The sequence below is a fragment of the Lupinus angustifolius genome, chromosome LG08 (genome assembly GCF_001865875.1).
Source record: "Lupinus angustifolius cultivar Tanjil chromosome LG08, LupAngTanjil_v1.0, whole genome shotgun sequence".
Classification (NCBI taxonomy): domain Eukaryota; kingdom Viridiplantae; phylum Streptophyta; class Magnoliopsida; order Fabales; family Fabaceae; genus Lupinus; species Lupinus angustifolius.
Window position 1 is genome coordinate 21,864,341 of NC_032016.1, and position 22,190 is coordinate 21,886,530.

At 34.2% G+C, this 22,190-nt stretch overlaps 3 protein-coding genes across 3 annotated transcripts in view; 2 read left to right on the top strand and 1 right to left on the bottom strand.

Moving 5' to 3' along the window:
* LOC109355174 (probable protein phosphatase 2C 58) overlaps positions 1–22,157 on the bottom strand; it is a 24,132-nt gene extending 1,975 nt beyond the window's left edge. The window contains exons 1-6 of the mRNA XM_019598163.1: positions 22,147–22,157; positions 17,156–17,165; positions 5,091–5,157; positions 4,302–4,550; positions 3,807–4,083; positions 3,293–3,447 (exon numbers count right to left, since the gene is read on the bottom strand). Coding sequence (XP_019453708.1) covers positions 3,293–3,447; positions 3,807–4,083; positions 4,302–4,550; positions 5,091–5,123 — 714 coding nt within the window. The 5' untranslated portion in view covers positions 5,124–5,157; positions 17,156–17,165; positions 22,147–22,157. The remainder of the gene's footprint in view (positions 1–3,292; positions 3,448–3,806; positions 4,084–4,301; positions 4,551–5,090; positions 5,158–17,155; positions 17,166–22,146) is intronic.
* Positions 8,958–13,889, top strand: LOC109355172 (protein TPX2-like). The gene is made up of 18 exons (XM_019598161.1): positions 8,958–9,295; positions 10,064–10,146; positions 10,234–10,461; positions 10,550–10,855; positions 10,930–11,028; positions 11,106–11,222; positions 11,325–11,477; positions 11,563–11,625; positions 11,711–11,791; positions 11,870–12,028; positions 12,112–12,243; positions 12,356–12,433; positions 12,514–12,633; positions 12,718–12,884; positions 12,977–13,085; positions 13,211–13,270; positions 13,363–13,457; positions 13,564–13,889. The coding sequence occupies exons 1-18, from the start codon at positions 9,124–9,126 to the stop codon at positions 13,679–13,681; spliced, it is 2,340 nt and encodes a 779-aa protein (XP_019453706.1). The 5' UTR covers positions 8,958–9,123; the 3' UTR covers positions 13,682–13,889.
* Positions 15,017–21,631, top strand: LOC109355173 (mitotic checkpoint serine/threonine-protein kinase BUB1). Its single transcript, XM_019598162.1, has 14 exons — positions 15,017–15,147; positions 15,253–15,391; positions 16,992–17,149; positions 17,250–17,340; positions 17,506–17,616; positions 17,708–17,795; positions 18,499–18,602; positions 18,699–18,770; positions 18,855–18,944; positions 19,031–19,188; positions 20,466–20,520; positions 20,597–20,731; positions 20,820–20,941; positions 21,146–21,631. Exons 1-14 carry the CDS (start codon positions 15,083–15,085, stop codon positions 21,333–21,335), a joined length of 1,578 nt encoding a protein of 525 aa, XP_019453707.1. The 5' UTR covers positions 15,017–15,082; the 3' UTR covers positions 21,336–21,631.

The window sequence follows — 22,190 nt, forward strand, 5'->3', positions numbered from 1 at the left end:
CAGAGATTTGGTCATCTGAATTTCAAGGATTTGAGCCTGCTAAATTCTAAGAGCATGGTGTATGGCTTGACTCATATCCAACTACCTTCAAAGATCTGTGAAAATTGCTTGTCAAGTAAGCAACCTAGATCCTCTTTCAGTACCTATAGTGCATCTAGATCTAAAGCTGTTTTAGATGTAATATATGCTGATGTGTGTGGTCCAATTGATACTATATCAATGGGAGGAAACAAGTACTTTGTATCTTTTGTTGATGAGTATAGTAGGAAGATGTGGGTTTACCTACTCAAAGCTAAGGGAGAGGTCTTTGGAGTGTTCAAAGTCTTCAAGACCATGGCAGAAAAACAATCAGGAAGGTATATCAAAGTGTTTAGAACAGATGGAGGTGGTGAGTTTTGTTCAAAGGAGATGGAGAATTTCTGCTCAACTCATGGAATTCTACATGAAGTTACAACTCCCTATACACCGCAGCACAATGGAGTTGTTGAGAGAAGAAACAGAACCATTATCAACATGGTTAGAAGTATGTTGAAGGAGAAGAAATTGCCTCATCATTTCTGGGGTGAAGCAATTATGACTGCTGCTTATGTGCTAAACCTGTGTCCAACAAAGAAGCTTGGATCTCAAGTACCTGAAGAAGTGTGGTCAGGACAGAAACCATCAGTTGAACACCTCAGAGTTTTTGGTTGTTTGTGTCACAAGCACATACCAGATCAGAAAAGGAGAAAGCTGGATGATAAGAGTGAAACCATGATCTTCCTAGGATATAGCTCAACTGGTGCATATAAGCTGTATAATCCTAGAACAAAGAAGGTAGAGTTCAGCAGAGATGTGGTGTTTGAGGAGCATTTGGCATGGAAACCAGAAATTGTCACTGATCAATCAGTAACCAGAATTGATATGGAGCCAGAACATGCTACACTTGAGATAACTAATGCAGAGGAATTGATAACTAATGAATTAGCCTCATCAAGTCAGGCTACACTTGAGTTAACTAATGTAGAGGAATTGATAACTGATGAGTTAGTCTCATCAAGCCAATCTCAAACAGAACAAATTCAAAGACCAAGCAGAAGCAGAACTAGACCAACAAGGCTAAATGATTTTGAACTCTTTCAGGACTCTGAGTTTGACAGTGAAGGAGAAATAATTCACTTAGCACTACTTGCTGATGCAGATCCAATTGGCTTTGAGGAAGCACTAGAAGATGAAACTTGGATGCAGGCCATGAGGGAAGAATTAGCATCAATTGAGAGGAATGACACTTGGGAATTGGTAGATCTTCCAGAAAACAAGACTCCTATTTCTGTTAGATGGGTATATAAGGTAAAGCTCAATCCAAATGGATCCATTTCAAGACACAAAGCCAGGCTAGTTGTGAGGGGATTTATGCAGAAGGAAGGATTGGACTACTCTGAAGTCTTTGCACCAGTGGCAAGACTAGAAACTGTGAGGCTAGTCATAGCCTTGGCAAGTTGGAAAGGATGGGATCTATGGCAACTTGATGTCAAGTCTGCCTTCCTAAATGGACCATTAGAAGAGGAAGTCTACATTACTCAACCTCCTGGTTTTGAACTCAAAGAAAACAGAAATTCAAACAAAGTATTCAAGCTCAAGAAAGCTCTATATGGTTTGAAACAAGCACCTAGAGCTTGGAACAAAAGGATTGATGCCTTCCTAACTAAAATTGGCTTCATCAAGTGTTCTGTTGAGTATGGTGTCTACATAAAGAAATGTGATGATAATGATATGATAATCATATGTCTTTATGTAGATGATTTGCTCATCACTGGAAGCAACAAAGCTGAGATTGCAGCAGTAAAGAAGAGCCTAAGCAATGAATTTGAAATGTGTGACCTTGGCAGACTAGCATATTTCTTAGGCATTGAGTTTGTGCAACATCATGATGGTATCTTTATGCACCAGAAGAAATACATACTAGAAGTGCTGGAGAGATTCAATCTCCTTAAATGCAACTCTGCAGATACACTAGTTGAAGCAAACCTGAAGCTTGGTGCTTGTGTTGAAGAAGCTAAGGTTGATGGCACGATTTTCAGGCAATTGGTTGGGTGTTTGAGGTTTTTGTGTCACAGCAGGCCTGAAATCTCTTTTGGTGTAGGATTGGTAAGTAGGTACATGAGCTCACCTAGGCACTCTCATCTAATTGCAGCAAAGAGAATTCTCAGATACTTGAAGGGAACTCTTGATCATGGTGTTCTGTTTCCTTACAAGAAATCTGAGACAATGCAGAATGTCTTGAGGCATATACAGACTCTGATTGGTGTGGAGATCAAGTGGATCGAAGGAGCACAATGGGCTATGTTTTCTTCTTAGGTAGAGCACCTATCTCTTGGTCATCTAAGAAGCAAGAAGTAGTAGCACTATCAACATGTGAGGCAGAGTATATAGCAGCCTGTAATGGTGCTTGTCAAGGTGTATGGATTCACGCACTGATGAAGGAACTAAGCTTGAGTAATGGTGAGGCAGTGGAGTTAAAAGTAGATAACCAATCTGCTATTAACCTTGCCAAGAATCCAGTGTTTCATGGCAGGTCTAAACACATTGAAACAAAATTTCACTATCTAAGAGATCAAGTTGCAAAAGGGAAAATCAAGCTACAACATTGTGCAACAGATTTGCAGATAGCTGATGTTCTAACCAAGCCACTCAAGACTGCACGGTTCAGAACATTAAGAGACAAGATGAATGTGAAGGCTTGGTGATAAAGATTTCAAGCTTAGTGAAGAAGAAGAAATTTGGAAAGCTTGATAAGGAAGAATAATTGTTTTGAGTTTATGTAGTTGTAAATATTGAATCATTCTTTCTTTGTTTTGTTTCTTGCTAACTTTGGATTAAGGGAAGATGTTAAAATAAGTGTAATTCAAAAGTTAGGTAAAGTAGTTGCAGAAGTTTCTATATTAGGAAAGTCAGTTAGTTGAATTGGTTGGAAAGCTTGCTATATATAGTAAGTTTGGTGTTTTTGATTCATATACATTCAATATACAAAGAAGCACATTCATTCTACTCATCCCTCTCTTCCTTTCTTCTTAATTCTTCTCTAACACTTTTATCATGTGTTATGATTTTAACTACGCAATGGTCTCTCCGGTAACGGAGAGGAGCTAGACTCCAAAACAAGCTAGAAAATGCAAAAATCCATTTAATAGCTAGAAGGTGGTTATAATTGACAATTTCAGATTTATCTCTTTTCACTTTGGTCACTATCATGTTTAGCAACAATAGGCCATTATTGTGAATTGGAATAGAAAAGAAAAATGGTGAAAAAACTAACCTTCCATATTCCATCACTAGCCAGAATAAGGAATTCTGTATGTTGATCTATCTCCACTTCAAACACATCAGGCTCTGAACTAAGATGCATTTTCAAGCTCTTGTCACCAAAAGCCCTTGCTACTGCTAGTTGTCCATCTACACGAGGGACGTCTCCTATAATAAACAGAAATTCAGAACTACTCATAAGTTCTATGTCACCAAAAAAAATGTACGTGCCGATAGTATATGAGTTTTATACATTGTCATTGCATCATCCACCATTCATATTTAATTCAGTGAATGGTGGATGGTATAGTGTCTGTTTATAAATCTTTACACCGCATAAATTACTATAACATTATTCCAATATCACCAAGTTAATATAAGCAACAAATTCAACCACACTTCAACTTAACAGAATGTCCTTGTAAGTAAGACTTATAGAATGATTTTTATGACAGAACCCAACATCTTAAGACATGCAGAACTCAATTTTACTGAAGTTTTTTAGAACACCTCAAAAAAGTAGCTACCTGGAATATTTGATACAAAACCACCACGTTTTTCAATAGATTTTTTTTCCTTGCTAGGTTCATGATCAATTGATAATTGCTTGGCTTTTCCATTCTCACAAATAACAGCTCTAGAATCACCAACATTTGCTACTACAAGTTTCTGACCATCAATTAGTATTGCAGTTACTGCTGTTGATCCTCCTCTTCCTAAAATAAGTGCTTGTTCCAGAATTTTATCATCTGTTTCAATATAAGCTCTCTTTACTGCACTTTCTGTTTCAGTCCAGAAATCATGCTGCTTGCAGCAAAAACAAAATAATACTCATTAGAGATTTGAAGAAACTACCATTTTCATGAAAATGTAACCAAACTGAAGTATTATTAAAGGAGAAAAAGATATATATGCACTAACAAACGAAAAGTTTTTACGTTGTCATTGTATCATTGACTCTTAAAGAGTAATACAAATGAATAGTAGATGATGCACTGACTGTGTATAAGTCTTTACATTACCTGTGTCAAGATATTTTCAAAAAGGTGATCCTGCAAATAGCTTGCAACATCATGGCCTAAGTGACCATCAAATATAGCAAACAAGCCTAATTCTTTGTCCTTTTCTTGCTTAAATTTTGAAACTAAATAATCTTCCATAGGATGTCCTGCTTTTCCCTTCACCAAGTGGAAACCATGTGTAATATGTTTTGACATTTTGCTTTTTCCTTTCCCTGTGCCTGGTGCTGATGTTCCAAACCCTGCTTTGGCCTATATACATATGTTTGAAGTAAATCTTAGTCACATTTTTAGAAGCTATGCCCTGGAACTACTAATAAGTAAAAAGAACTTATAAAAAGACCATAAGCTATTTTCTCAAACAAATTATTTTCAACAATAGCATCATGAATAATACACCAGCAACTCCCATAGAGCCATATTCATCATACTGTTTCTGCTGATGCAAGGCATTGGAAACTTTCTGATTTATATTATTACACAAAATTTAATCATTTATACTTTCTAAGCAAATAAAGGCATGAAACGAAAGTAGCATGGTGCATACTAATCCATGCATAAACTGAATAAAATAAACCATACCAATTCATCAATCACTGTTCAGAAAACTAGTTGAAACAAAAAACAACATGCTTACTTACTTCCAAACAAATCCACTAAACTCCATAAGATTGTAAGAATTTGCATTTGCAAAATAAACACACTATACCAGTTCAAAAGTTAAACTTTATTGTAAATAATATATCATGTTTAATTAATTTGCATAAGATAAGCCATATTTTTTGTACTTACCTTCATCTTATGGAGAATTTCTCTGCTAGCCATGTTGCTACAATGTTAGAATGATATGTAAGAAGTTTAAGAGTGTAGAGAGAGGAAATTATTATAGTTAAGAAATATCTTTAGAGAAAGAAAGAACATGTGTATAAATAAGGGAATTTTGACTTATTAGCACGTGACATGCCCTTAACTTTTATTTTGTAGAACGCGTTCTTTGACAAATAACGCGTTCTTGCCGACTACATTTCTATTATTTACTATAGCTTATTTTTCACACCATATAACATTTTGTGTTTCTACTTTCCCACATGTTTATGATTCCATGTTGCATCCATGAAAAAAAACGATGCTTGATTTCCAAGGTGGTTCTTGTTTTGGTTTGGTTTTAGCAAATAAATTCAAAAGCTGAATTGAAGTGATTATCACTTCAAAGTAGTCCAATATATTTCGGATTTTGATCCATTTTTTTATTATATTGGATTAAGGTCTCCTGATGATAATGAAGAAAAATCTGAACCGTTTTATTTTACTAAGTCTAGAGTAAAAATTAAGCTTAATGGCAACAAAGAAAGCTTCATCTTTCAATATATCTGTAAATGAGATTAACATAGTATAATATGGAAGAGTCAAATACAGAATAAAGATTATCAGTTATGATAAGTAGTAAAAATAAAAATTTAAGGAACATAATTGAAGTTTTTCATTACAAAAATTATAATTTTGAGTAAATTTTTTCTTATATTTTTAATATTAGACTCTTCAGTATTAAAGATAGTAAACTATTTGGTAGTTCAGAAAAAAATTATATTTGAGGGGAGATTTTTTATTGACATTGAGGTGGTTGTACCTTATCACTTTCATGCATGATTTGATATGGATAAAACCGAGTCAATGAAAAGCAGCCACCTGGTTTGGAATTGATCTAAAGGGTGGCTTGAAAAAATAAAATAAAGGTCATTTTGCATGCTGATTGATGAGCCTCCAGTGAATTGTGTAGATTGGTTAAAGCATCCATATTCTATTGTAACTTGTTTGCTATGGAACCATGTTTCCACTACCAGGTATAAACAAAATTGCATTGGAAATTTGGAATCGTAACAGATTCCAATTTGGCAGTAAAAATGAAATAGACAAAAAATATATGCTTACCAGTTCTCCTAATCATAGTTTACTCTTAAATATAATAACTATAAAATATAAATTTTTTATCTCTAATTGTCTATCTTATTTTTAGTCATCTTCAATTAAGTCTTAAAATAATTATAACAAAATGATGAAGATTTATTAAGTATTGTTTCCTTTAAATGTTTATTCATTTTAGCCTGATATTGTTATAAACAACTAATTGAAGAGTTGAGAATAAAATAAATTATATTGAAATTGAGTTTGAGTTTATAAATACTTATTTATTTTACAAACAAATATATATGATAATGACAATGGTCAAATGATACAACTTCCTTTACCTCATACAATATTTATATAATATATGATATATCATGAAATCAAGTTCAAATAGTATAGAACAATTTGTATATGTGTAAAAAATGATAATTTATATAATTTTAATAAATATGTGCTAACCTAGTTTACTCTAAAATAATTTATTTTTGTCTGTGTACGAAAAAGTATTATCTATATTATATATAAAGCCAAAATTTGAAATAATTTTTCTCATTGTGTAATTTTCATTTCTTATTTTGCCCTTCACATTATTTAATTTTTACAAAAAAAACTATATAATCCTAAACAACCACCATCAGTACATTAATTAGCCACATATCTCACATTAAATTAAACATTATCATAAACACACAAAAATATAATATAAAGTACAATAAACACAACAAATACATTCTAATTCAAAAAATGAAATATATAAAAATTGAATATATAGTATCACACAATATTCACAGATACACACTAGTTATAATAAAGATGAAACTTATTACCATCAACTGTGTTTAAAAAATAATTACTTTTCATTTTTTTGTTTTGGGTATATTAGTGAATGGACATTCTACAACGCTACGGCCACTTGTGTGAGCATTAATGTTCACAATAATTAATTGTTTTAACAAGTCAAATTTCTTCAACTGTACTTTCAAATTAGAACAATTTTATATTCAGCGTCAGACTTTTTTATGGGCACATGAGCACATGTTAGAACATTAAAATCGTGTTATAAAGTTTTATTAGATTTTAAGGTATTATTTAAGTTTAATGTTGGAGTTATAAGAATGATATTTATTATGATAGACATTAACATATTCAAAATTAATTAATTTTACACTCATATCTAGAAGAAACACTTGTGAATATTAAAGAGGAAATTCAAAAGAAGCGATTTATTTATTGTATGATATAATTAATTTCATTTTTATATATTATGCTAAAAATGTAGATGGAGATACTAAAAGACTCAATAAAGATTTTGTTGTGCTATGAGAGTGATTGAAAAACATGTGAAGATATCGTGTAGCATTGACAAATTGAAATACACTACACGTGCTTGCACAATGGATCATATATGAGCAATTTGGACCAAGCCCCCATAGCAATGAATCATGATATCCAAATATCTCATTTTTTAGACAGTTCTAAATGTCTATGAGATCAACTTGAAAAAAAATAGAATTATCTATGAAGATATCAAATGTAACCATTGATCTAAAAATTAGTGGGTGAGAATTTAACAACTCTATAATTAATTATATATGTGCATATATCTTATCTAACCATAATCTAAATGATTTCCCAGTTAATAATTATAATTACGCTATTACATTTTAGAGAACCTAAATCGAATGCCAATCACTAAGTGTGTCATGTGGTGTTATTAATATCGTACTAGTATAGAGAATGACAAAAATACTCACCATATGGATACCTGTTAAAATATCTGCAACGAGTACCCGTAAAAATGATTTATGGGTGGGAGCGAGTATCATTATACACGTCCTGCGAGTATTCGCATATTTATAAATTTTATTTTTTTAATTAAATAATGAATATATATTACATTTTTATTATTATTACTATATAGTATTTGTTTTTGTATTAATTTATAATGAATTTTAGTGATTGAAATATATGATAAAGTTTATACTTATTGATTATTATAAAATATATAAATATATATTGAAACTTAAAAACGTGTGAGGTACCTGCTACCTGTGCAGGTATGAGTACTGGTAAAAACTACTCGTGTCCGTTCCGCCATGTTGTCATCCCTATAATGGGAAGAGTAGTAATATAGTGATATAATAGTTCAACCAGTAATTCAATAATTAAATCATATTTTGGTGAAGTTAAATATACATATATTTTATACTAACATTAGTTTTGAAAAATAATAAAGAAAACAATAGCAACTTTTATTTATAATATTTGTTAAAACAAAATTGTATCACTTCGTTATATACCATGTTGCAAAAGTATAAAAAATGTAGTAGTTATGTGTTTGATTTTTCATACTAATAATTTGGTAAAAATAAGTTATTTTCGTTAAAATAATAAATTTAAATGAAATTGGTTGGTATGATTGGTATATTTTAATTGAAAATCAGTTGGTATAATAGATCGATTGATTTTGACCAATATAATTTTATAATCAATATAATTATTATATCATACTGATATTAAGACTGATTCACTACTTGAATGATAAGTACTAACTGGTTTTCATTCTGGCATCATGTCAATCTCAAATATTAAACAACCATGACTATATAGTAATAAATTTAGGCCCGGTTAAACCCGGTCCACACAAATTTTTTTCAGTGTGAGAACTAGCCGTTGGAAACCATTAACTCGGACAGCAGCATAGTTAATTTCATAATACAGTTTAAAAATTCGACCGTTGGAGAAACTAACCGTTACACTTCGACATTACAGACATAAACATTATCTCTATTTCGCTCCTTTTCCTTTTCCAGCAGTAGTAAAGAAGAGGCGCTCTCAATCTTATTATCATAAGAAACCCTAATCGGAAAAAAATATCTTTCATTTCCACCTCAATTTTGCGGTTGCGCTGTAACTCAAGATGGCGGAGGTAACCGGCGCTGGTAGTAGTGACAACGGTTGCGTTACTATGATCGATGAGACATATGAGTTCTCGGCGCCGCGGTTCTTTGATTTTATTAATGGAGAGTCGGACGAGGATAAAAGCAAGGCTGAGCTCTGGTTTGACACTGATCTCTTCTATGCCCCTTCACGTAAGTTTTTCTCTCTCTGTCTTTGAATTTCTTTCTCATTGAAGAATCAACATTAATAATTCTCTGCACTCCAGTTATTCTTCCTCTCTTGTTTCAGTTGTAGGGTTTAGGCCTTTAGGGTAATCTCGAAGGGAGACTGTATTCGTGAATTGGATTGGAATTATTTTTTTCTTCAATTTTTCGGATAAATTTTAATGGAGATAGGATTTATTATTGATTGTGCTTTGATTGTGGAGGAGAACTGTTGAATTTAAATGAACTATTTAAAATCGAAATTAAGTGGAGAAATTAGGTTTTTCTCTCAATGTATTTATTGTTGGAATTAGGTTTTGTTCTTAAAAATCGAAATTTTTGATACTAGTGTTCTTGATCAAGTTGATATATATTGAATGACATAGAATTGATGGTATTATGGTGTAAATTTTTCTTTCATTGACTACTTGATTAAGGCGTGTATGATATGGTAGGGGTGGTGTTTTGAATTTGGAAAATTTCTATCATACCTACAGCTTAGTAGTGCTTGGTTCTTTTGCATTTGCTTAAGCTGAGTTTTTTTCATAGCACTTGGGCGGTTGAGCCTCAAAGCTCAAACCCTACACTCAATTCTATAGGAAATTGAATTATGTTATACCAATACGTTACAATAATAAAAGGAACCTTGTTGATCAGACTTTTACTTGCTCGTTAGTTTTTGCCCTGTTTTAATTGTTGTATATTGTATGGAAAAATTAATTGGTTAATCTTTCTTTGGTTTTTGAATTGTTGCAGCTTTCATGCCTAAAATCAAGACTAGCAGATCTATTACTGTAGGTAGCTTGTGTGATTTTAGTGAAGCTGACGAAATGCAAAAGGTATTTTTTTGTGTGAAAAAAGATGCACTTTTTATTGAATTATTGCTTTAAAGTTTAAACATCACTGATTATCTGTTGTTTTACTAGACATCAGCAACTGCTGATGACAATGTTCTGGAAGCCAATATGCAACCACATTGCATGACTACCAAAATAAAGGATGATGATGCACCTTGCAGTGATGCGAAAGAGGAAAACAATACACTTGCTTCTCATGCATCTCACAGTGAAGCCAAAGAAAAAAATAATATAACTGCTTCTCATGCACCTTGCAATGAATCCAAAGAAGAAAATAAGTCAACTGCTTCTCATGTGGTAACTATTGCTGTAATTTTTTGTATCCCATTAATAACTTGTTCCCTCGTTATAATTACTATCTTCTCACAAGTCAATAACTTTTCAGGTCTCTGCTGATAAAGAAATAATTGACAATGATAAAAAAGGGGACAGTGCATGCTTAAGTGGTGTTTCATCATCTGGAGGTGCAGCTATTGAAGTAGGAAAAGATGCCTGCACACCCAATCCAACATTGCAGAAAAGAGTCTCATCCACAAATTCCAAGAAGCAACAGACCGTTAAAAAGATAGTCATGAGTGCAAAACATCAGATACGATCATCAGCAAAGAAGAGCACTGCTGCTACTCCAAACTTGATCCAAGAGAATCAAGCTATCAAGAGGCAAAAATTGGAAGAGGGGAAAACTAGACAGGTAATTTTCTCAATTTTTTCTGCTGTGTTTTTGGTATGAACTGAATTAACTCATTTTTCTTCAATATTTTCCAGATTCTGAATATCAAAAATCAAGTTTTGCCTCATAAGTCGAAATTGGGTAGCAATGCCAACAGCTTAAGTGCTAGTAAATCTAACAAAGAGGACAGAAAGGTTTTTTTTGTTCATAATTTCTTATGTCAAATCAAACCCCTATTGTTATCTAATTTCTGAAGTTTGTATCTGTGAAGGTCTATGTCCGTGAAACCCCAAAACCAGCACCTGTACCATTCATATCTACCGCAGAAATGATTAGGAGATTCCAATCTAGTACCAGAGACTTGTCATTGAGCAATGCTATTTCTAATGTAATATATTATCCCTTGCATTTTCCTCTTTTCTTCCACCCCCTTTTGAATACATTTTGATGTTTGACTAATTATTTGGGTGATGCTACTTCCATGATCCAGACGAAACCGAAACTCACACTGACCAGACCTAAGGAACCTGATTTTGAGACAACTCAGAGGGCTCGCCCAGCTAGGATGAAGAGTACTGCCGAACTTGAGGAAGAAATGATGGCTAAAATGCCAAAATTCAAGGCTCGGCCAGTGAATAAGAAGGTACTCTTTCATTCTTCTGTGACCAGATTGTTGTGATGTTGTCCTCTGTATGCTTATATTTATGGTTCTTATTTCCTTTTCATAGATTTTGCAAACTCCAACATTGCTTCCAATACCAAGAAGCACGCCACAGCCACCAGAGTTTAAGGTAAGCCAAGTTAAAGCTTTAGTAAGTGTTGTGTGTGTAGGTTCCAAATGTGATGTGTTGGATTAACTTTTTTAATTTTCTTCAGGAATTTCATCTGGAAACAATGACCAGGGCCCACCAGAATGCCGATTCAGCTTCAATAGCTTCAACAGAGCTGTCTTATAAGGTACTTTTAGAGCAATATAATCCACTAGTCATCTGTATTCACCTTGATTCATTAGTCACTTTCTTTTCTTTTTGTCAGGAGAATCTAGGGAAGCCTCATCATCTCACAGAACCTAAAACTCCAGTACTTCAAACGTCACTAAGGGCCCGCCCAGCCAAGGTGAAAAGCTCATTAGAATTAGAACAAGAGGAGCTTGAAAAGATCCCCAAGTTCAAGGCAAGGCCTCTAAATAAGAAGGTAAGTGTGAACTGTGAGATGTTTACCCAACCTTAAGAATTTTATTATATCTTTAACTAACTAAGCAATATCCTTATTTTCAGATCTTTGAAAGTAAAGGGGATATTGGGATATTCTGCAACACCAAGAAACATGTTACAGAACCTCAAGAATTTCATTTTGCAACAAATGAGAGGATTCCACCACCTGCAGCCATGGCTGATTTGTTTGAAAAGGTTATTAGTTAATTCTAGAATAGTTTGAAATTGTAGAATCTGATCCCAAAGATTTAGTTAATTCTAGAATATAAAATGAAAAAAAAAATCATTTATTTTTCTGGTTTTGCAGCTTTCTTTGAAGTCTGAACAAAATCACAACCCAATTCCAAGAAACACAACTCCAAATCCTTTTCATCTACACACAGAGGTTCATTACTTTCCCTTTGTTGGAAGAATATGCCATGTTTGGTCTATATCTGCTAAACACAACATTCTTAATCATGCCAGGAAAGAGGCGCTGAGAAAGAGAGAAGACTATGCATGGAGCTTCTGCAGAAACAAATGGAAGAGGAAAGGGCAAGGGTTCCCAAGGCTAATCCATACCCTTATACCACCGACTACCCCGTGGTAAAGAAATTTGTCAATCTTGTTGCTCATGGCTCTAGTTACTAGTTGATAGCATTATTAAATTACTGATATCATCATGTGCAGGTCCCACCAAAGCCAGAACCCAAGCAATGTACAAAACCAGAACCATTCCAATTGGAGAGCCTGGTAAGACATGAGGAAGAAATGCAAAGGGAAATGGAAGAAAAACTCAGAATGGAGAGAGAAGAAGCAGAGATGAGAAGGTTCAAGGCACAACCAGTCTTGAAAGAGTGAGCAACAACTAAGACCAAATATATATTTGCACGGCATGTATTTTTAAATAAAAACAAGTATTCTTATTTTTTTTCTCATGGGCATGCAGGGACCCAATCCCAGTTCCAGAGAAGATCCGTAAACCCCTTACACAAGTTCAAGGGTTTAATTTACGTGTGGAGCATCGGGCTGTGGATAGAGCACAATTTGATGAGAAGGTAATGAAATCCCTATCTGTTTGCTTCTAAGTGTGGGGAATTAATCATGATTCCCTGGTGAAAAAGTCAGCAAAGTATTTTTTTGGTTTTTATAGTACTCAAATTGCTTCTTTTAAATGTTACAGATTAAGGAGAAAGAAATGATGTACAAACGATACAGAGAGGAGAGCGAAGCAGAAAGGATGGTATGTGATACCTTGTTACTACATAATGATACGAGTATAATATTAGCTGCATGCTTGATTGGTATTTGGTAATAATGTGAATGAACATGCAGATAGAGGAAGAGAAGGCACTGAAACAGTTGAGAAGGACAATGGTTCCTCATGCTAGACCAGTACCCAAGTTTGATCATCCATTTTGTCCTCAAAAGTGTGCACACCATGTTCCCAAATTTACCTTCATATTATTTAAATTTTGTTTTTACTGCTTTGAACTGTTCTAAAACTGTGGACACCATTTAAATTTGTTCCATTAGGTCTGCTAAGGACACAACAAAACCCAAGTCGCCAAATTTGCATGTACTCCATAGAAAGGAGAGACGAAAAGTATTCAATGGAACTGTAATCTCGACTCCTGCTTCTAACATGAGATGACTGTGAAGCATCTCAACTTGTTATCTGTGTTGTTCAAGAATGCTTGAATCCTCCACTCCTCACTGATTCTATCTGTAGCTCAAAGCTCATTGTTTTTCATCTGTCAAAGTCTTGATTCTTTGATGTACATTTTTCTATAACTGAAACTAGTGGCATCTCTATTTGTAATTTGTAATGTCCCAAGTAAATGAAGTTGATACTTGCTTATAAAATATTGCCCTCTTGTAATTTGTAACGTTCCAGCTACATGAAGTTGATACTTCACAGGAAATATATTGCTATACTTCCTTTCATTCTGTGCTTCCTAGTTAAATTTTGGGAGGTATCTGTAGAACACATTATATTGAGTAAAAAATTATATGGAAAATGATGGACACAGATGAAACCAAAAAAATTATATGCAACTTCCATTTTATCAAAGTCACTTTGATCCTTGACCATGTAGTCAGCTTCCATTTTAGTGTTTAATATATAAAAATTATATTTTTGGTCACTTATGGTTGTTCATTTTACCCTTACATTTGAAAATTACATTTTAATCAACAATTTTAGTCTCAAACAATGTTAGATTTAATAACCGACATTAAATACTATCAGGGATTTAAGTCGTTGACATCAAAACACTACTGCAATTAATAAGATAATTTTCATCTGGCTAAAGTCAGGGCTATGCTCAATGACTAAAAAAGTGATTATAATTTACTATACTCATGGACCAAATTTTCTATTTACCCATAGAAGGGATTTGAATTTCATATCCTCGTCTTTACGATTCATAACCCACTTTACTAGGAAAAGACCAAGTTACCCATATTAAAAAAAAACTCATTTCCCGTTCCAATTCATTCTAAACATTTTACCTCAACTCTATTTCTAAAACTCTTCATCTAAATCACTTCTCAACTATTCACTTCTCCTAAATCATCTAAAACTCATGTTTGCAACTTTGCATTCCTTCGGTCCATAATGCACAGTGACAAGGTGGATAATCTCATTGGATAAATAACATACGTGACCTGTGTAAGAAAAATACCCATAAGTAGGTCACATATGGGAAAATTATCCATACATGACCTCAGGAAGATTAAAAAAAAAAAACTAATTCATGAAGATTAAAAAGTGTGTTATGAAACCCAAACCTCTAGCTGTGATGTTCCGGCTCGAACATAATTGATTACAGTAAGAAGATAATTGTCCGAAACAAAAAAACAAATCCCTCTAATTCTCTAAATAAGGACGAAACCAAAAAGGCTCAATTAGTGAGGTGGGTTTCTGATATGGGCCTGGACCTAAAAATCCCATTCTCATATTTCAATAAAATAAAAAAACCCGCTAGTTTCAAACCGATGCAGTTTCCGCGCTTTTGCTTCACTTTCTCAGAGCAGCTCCATCTTCAATTCAATGGCCACTCTTCCCACTTTCATGGCCCCTAACCAACAACACGATCCACTCTTACCCTTTCTATGGTAATGTTTTCCTTTCTCTCTACACATATACTACCTAACACACACAACCACCAAATTTCACAATCTAATCAATTTGTTGCTATTTTATTTTTATTGTGAATTTAGGTCTATCAAGAAAGTTCTAGAAGGTTCCAGCGGTTCTGATTCTGATCTCAGTAAATTACTCATAAATTGCATCACAAGTTTCAAACACAGTGTCCAGTATCGAAATGATGTTAGATTTCTTAAGATTTGGCTCCTCTATGTAAGTAACCCAACCTACCCTACATGCCAATGTTAGGAATCTTGTCATTATATATTCTGGCGGAAATTGTATTCATTGATTAGTTAACACAACATTTATTAACTTAGCTACATAGCTTGTCTAGCATAACGCCACTTAAGCAGCTGAACCGGGACCAAAATAAATTGAAATCCTATTATATAGTTAATAAAATTTACACTTACTATCCTTATTGTAGGTGATAAGTTTTACTTTCATACTTTGTCTTGTGATCTGGATGTCATGATTTTAAATCCTAGAAACGATTTCTTTGCATACAAGATTAAGGTTGTATTCATCTATACTCTCTAGACGCCACTAGCTGGGAGCTCCTTGCATTTGGCCACCCTTTTAGTTTTTTGCGTTCTTTAGTATGGTGGAGGTCGGGCTGGAACTGCTCAATCCGGGCAAGTTTGATATAGAACCGCCCTGGTGGGTATTGGTAAAAGCACTCTGACACTCAACTCTAGGTAGAGAGAGTATAAGGATGTAAAAAGAAATGAGAGAATATTAAATGTAAACTTTCTTATGAGGGATCTCTTCTATTTATAGAGGAGGTGAACATGAAATATTACGTGGTTGATGTTGTAGGCATGAAAAATTGTCCTGTCATGTTAGGTTTGTCCCAAACAAGCATGAAATACTTTACCTGTGTCGGGCGGCCTTGACGTGCCTGTACTCTAGATGGTACAATGCTTTATCCAGGATGGTCATTTTGTCGCCTTCCCCAACTGTCATAGTTGTATATTAGGTTTGTACCCGCCATATGGAAGATGGTAGCCTAGTGTTTAGACGACATGTTCAGCTTTGTAGCAGATATTTGTGATGTTTATGCGGTGTGACAGTACTATAGTAGAGGTCTGTGTTATTCAGTTGGCGTGACATTCCTGTAGTAGAAGCATGTGGTCCCACAACTGCTGACTAGGCCATGTTTTGTCACTGTGTCATTTATCTGGCCAAATTGACTGTCTGGTCATGATCGACGACTGCATGTGCCAGATCTTATTTGCCAATATTTGGCTGTGACTTGTACAAATTGGCTGGCTTATGAGGTGTCTTGGAACTAGAATGGAACAATTTGTTTGATTTCCTTTTTTATTCTACTTAAAAATTTATTGTTTGCAAACATATTATAATTGCTACTAGTTCTGATGTTATCTCTAAACTCTTGCTATAGTTTCAATACCCTAATCAATTATATTCCTTAATATTAATGATTAAATTAATTGTCTAAGGCCTCATATTTTCTATTCTGCTTAAATAGTCACAGTAGCTAAACTTAACTGATATTTACCAGTACTATAACAGAAATGATTTTGTTGTTGGAACGGCTGTCATCTAGGATTGCTTGCAGCTGTGATATTGAAAGTAATAGTTTTTTCATTTTTGGTTTTAGCATGTTTGGTTACTTTTAATTATTTTTCAGGAAAAAAGTACTCTTTGGTTTAATCTCTTTAAAAAAAATTGAACAAATTAAGCTAATCCAAGATCAGAATAATGTCCTCCTTTGGGAGATTGCAAATGTAATGTTTCTTCTAGGTTTTTTTTTAAATGCTCAACTTGGTTCTCTTGGTTTCTACAGATGGGTGTTAGTGCAGATTTTGATACTGTTTTCAAAGAAATGCTGGATAGCAAAGTATGCGTCAATGATTCTTCACTGTATGTGTGGTCTGCTTCTTTTTTCGAATTAAAGGGAAGATTGCGTGATGCCCTCACAATCTATCAGCTTGGCATTTCCAGGTCAGTGTTTTTGAGACTGCTTTTGTTACCTGCTTGTTCTGTTATTGGAAGTTATGATGTAACCATTCAGGACTTAAGTTTTTGGGTCCATGTTGTATAGGAATGCAGAGCCAATTGAGTGGTTGAAGAAAGCACACACCTTATTTCTCAGTAGAATTTCAGAAATACAGAATGCTGCATCTAGTGAGAAGGTGTGTATCATGGAACAGTCCCTTACAGTTAAGAAATTGAGCCAAATTTATATACTACTTTTCTTTAGGGTCTACATCTTTTATTTCCTCAACATTGTGTCTGTTCAGTTTTAAGATTTACTAAACACACTGACTTCATTAGAAATTTAAGAATTCTTATTTCAGATTGATGATAAAGAACACATGAAATTGGGGAACAACGACATTAATCCATGGGACACCTCCACAATGAATGATCTATTGAAGAAGATAGATCCTTTAATTGCAAAAGTTGATGTGAGGCATTTGGTCATTTGTTCTGTACATGCTTTGATTTACTGCACCTGATAAATATTCAGTCCCTCATGCCTCTTTAAACACATTTCAGGGGTATTATTCAAGCACAAAATCTTATGCAGGAAAAGTAGCCTTATCTACTTTGAAGAATTCATCAAGGAATAAAGTTATAGAGATAGGTTATTCTCCTTAAATCTTAATCATATTTATCATCGAAATATAGTTGTGTGACTGATTTCCTATTTTCTTTATGTGTACCATCAACCTGAAGATTCTATTTTTTATATGCACTTGTTTATGTTTTTGCAGTATGCCTGTATTTGCAAAGAATTTGGAATACTTGGGTCAGGAGTAAACTGATACCATAATTTTGTTGAGATCCATCCCAAAAATTAAAAGTATGATTAACAATATTAATTTGTCAATAGTAATTTCCGTGTGAAGTTTTGCAAATTGTTTTGCATGTGACGTTCACATCCAAATAACCAAGTCAGAGCACTCTGTTCATGCCACTAACACTTTATAGTTTAGACTACTATGATAAATATATATGTTAGATCATAAATATTTACCAATGGTTCAGGTGTATGTTCAATTGAGTTTATACTTCAACTGAATAATTTGCCCTGTATTCATTGCCATAATAACTAAAAATCTGTGTGCTCGGAAAAAAAAACCTTACTATGAAATGTACAATCTTTATTGATTTTGAATTTATTACACTTTCCCAGTTCACAATAGTTTCTACATGAACTAGGGAACTGAGTTTATTATTTATCTGATTATCTCTGTAAGCTGCTTCTAAATCTAGAAGGTTCAGTTTATTTACTAAGAGAACTAATGCTCCTGATTGTCCTTATCATGACACATTGACATCCAAAGGTGGAAACAAGTACCATATCAAGGGTTGTGCTGGACAGGGTGGTTTTGCTCAAGTATATAAAGCATATGTCAATGGTGATCCTGATGATCTTGTTGCACTAAAGGTGGTGATGACCTTTCTAAATCATTTTTCTCTCAAATGTAGGCCTATAGGCTATAGTATTATCTCATCAGATTATATTTTGGACCTTAAATGGCAGATACAAAAGCCGCCTTTCCCTTGGGAATTTTACATGTATCGTCAGCTTGATCAGCGAATTTTAGGCAGAGAAGTATGCCAATCTCTATTATACATCAATCTGTGTTTTTTATGAACATCTACTTATTCTGAATTCACTGACATCTCACTTTATTAGAGGTTAAGATATGGTTTGGCTCATAGAGTTCATCTCTACTCTGATTGTAGCATACTCATCTGTGATTATTTAGCTCATGGGACGCTACAGGTTGGTTATTTATGTTGATTTCTGTTTTTATTTTGTTCAACTTCAACATGCTGTAGTATTAATTTTCCTATATAAATATTATGCAGGACGCCATAAACTCATATGCGGTCATAGGAAAATCCATGGAAGAAGTGCTATGTATTTATTACACCACAGAAATGTTACACATGGTTGAAACAATGCATGATGCTGGCTTGATTCATGGTGATTTCAAGCCTGATAATCTGCTTATTCGCTATGCTAGGTAAATTATGCTTCTGTTTTAGATCATGCTCGACACTTATTTTAACAAACTTTAGGCTTGTGCAATCAGAATTCTAATACTTCATTTTTTTCCACTATCCTTTCCAGCTGCCCATCTGTCCCTTTCCTTAATTTGTTTGTACCTAGCAAAATTGTAATTGTAGTTGTTTCCCCACACTTAATTTACGAGGTCTTGATTAATTTATACCAAGAACAACCATTGCAAATTTGTTTCCATAATATATATCAACTAGGGATTTTTTTCTTCCGAATCCACTAGTTTCAATCTTGCTATTAAATGCTTTTATATCTGTTCTTTAGTATGGTGGACAGGTGTTGATTTGGAAACGCCTGAGTGGGTACCTGTAAAGGTAATCCGATGCTCAAGTCAGTGTATATGAAAATCTATAGAGGAGCTCAGCATTGAATGTTCTCTGGTAGATGATTTAGGCATGACAAACCATCCTGTCCTGTCAAGTCTGCCCTAGACAAGATGAATTGCTTTATCTATGTTAGGCGGTCTTGACATGCTTGTACTTCAGCTGATACAATGCTTTATCCATGGTGGGTCGTTTTGTTATCTGCCCCAACTGTCATAGTTGTATATTAGGTATGTCCTTGTCGCATGACGGAGGGAGAGGGTAGTCCAGTGTCTAGACAACGTGTTCAGGTCTGTAGCATAGGTATGCGTTGTTCATGTGGAGTGACAGTCCTCTAGCTGAGGCCTATGCTGTTCAGGCGGCGTGACTGTTCTATAGCAGAAGCCTGTGGTCCTGTAACTGCTGACTAGGCCATGTCCTATCATTATCGTCCTTTGCCTAGTTAGACTGACTGTTCGAGCATGACCGACGACTGTATGATCTAGATCTTATTTGCCCGGTATTTGGCCATGACCTGCATAGATTGGCCGACTTATGACGTGTCTTGGAACCTGGATAGAACAATATCCAATATTGTGCAGGGGTTTTATGAAGGTCCTCCCACCATATGAAGTAGAGTATCATATGCTGGGGTGAACATTAAAAGCATCAATGATAAACAAGGCTGGTGGTATCTTGTGATAAAGAAAAACCTACATGAAGGTGTTTTAAGTTATTTGAGAAATAAAATATATATTCAAATGCATGAGTTTTTTTTCTTTATTGAATACTTATATGATGTGATAAATACATTCTACTAGAGTACTAATAGTTATGGGCTGTGGCAAATTGCTTATATAATTTGCATTTGTGGATGGTGTTCTTAGTTCACAAGTTAAAGTTGCTCTCTATTTTGCAGGGGTGACCTCACAGAAGATGGTTTCTTGGACCGAAGTGGTTCTTGGCGTGATCAGGTCAGTTTTCTCAGTCCCAAAAATGCAATTATACTTATTTGTTGTTTTCATTATTACCCATTTTTTTATCTTGCAGGGTCTTTGCCTTGTTGACTGGGGAAGAGGGATTGATCTGCATCTCTTTCCAGATAACACAATGTTTAAAGGAGATTGCAGAACTTCTGGTTTTCGCTGCATTGAAATGCAAGAGGATAAGCCATGGAAATTTCAGGCAAGTCATTTCTAAAATTACACTCCAAATACAATGATGTTCACTATTGACTGCATTTGAAGGTCCCTTCTCTATCAATTGCCAACAGGTAGACACATATGGCCTTTGTGTTGTTGTCCATATGATGTTACACAATTGCTATATGGAAGTTGTCAAGAAAGAATCATCTGATGGGGGCTCCGTGTATCTTCCCAGGCTACCCTTTAAACGGTATATTCCTCATTTTTGTCGTACGCAATTGTTACTTCTGTGATTTGTTGTCAAGGGAATTGTTGTGTGGAAATGTGGTCACTTTCCAGTTTCTAGGTTGGTAGATTAAATCTGGAACTTAATGCACAACAGAAGCACTTTTCACCCTTCCTTTTGGTTTAAACTTCTTTTCCATTCTGATATTTTGCTTGTTAAAACACATAGTTACTGGAACATTGAGCTGTGGAAGACTTTTTTCACTAAGATGCTAAATCAATACCCTGGCAATGATGATAGAAGATTGCTGCAAGAGTTGAAGAAGTCTTTCCAAGACTATATGAACTCTAATCCCCAGCTTGTGAAGAAACTAAAGGAGTTACTAGCCAAGCAAAGGGCTTCCTTGTGTTCTGCCTAGTCTTTTGGGGTCACTTCCGTATTCCGGGCATCGGCCACTCTGCTAATCTTATTGCGTAGGTAGTTTCGGCGATTCTCTGGAATTTGACCTTTTTAAATAAGGTGTATATAATAGATCTGTAAATGCAGAGTGTTGTATGCAGTTAAGAGAGTTTTATATTGTAACGTGTTCATTATCATTAAGAAGTGTAATCATATATGCAAAAGCTACACAGCATATATCAATGCTTCTGAGTTGTTTAAAAACCTCCAAATATTTTGGTTAACTTATATGACACTTGGATAAGTTAAGTGGTATGTCACTGGACAGAGTTTTGAAAAGGTTCTTCAGATCATATAATGATGTTTCAGTTATGGCTTGAATGTCTGATATAGACTAACTTAACATGTCAACATTGCTGGAGAGAGCTAAGAACATAAGCATAATGTTAACCAATCAAAAGATATATGGTCCTCCAAACCCAAAATATTGAGCATGGAGATGATTTCAGAAGTCGATAGTTGAGGTTGCTACCTAGAAATGTTACTAAATTTGATACTACTTTAATAAAATTTACAGGAATGATTTTTCTTGAGCAGTTCTTTTTAAAAAAATGAGGTTGGACAAGGCTAAGAAGGGAAAAAAACCTGTTTATTTGTTTTCTTCATAATTAATTGCGTATTTTTTTGGTACAATAATTAATTGCGTTTTGACAGGCATATTAAACCACATTTTTCTTAATTAAATTTGATACTATAAATTATTATTTTAATAATCTAAACTAATTAAGATTCATACATACTCATTCCATCATTTTATTCATTTTCATTACTTTTAAGAGTCATGATAATTAAACGTAAATTGTGGATATAGAAT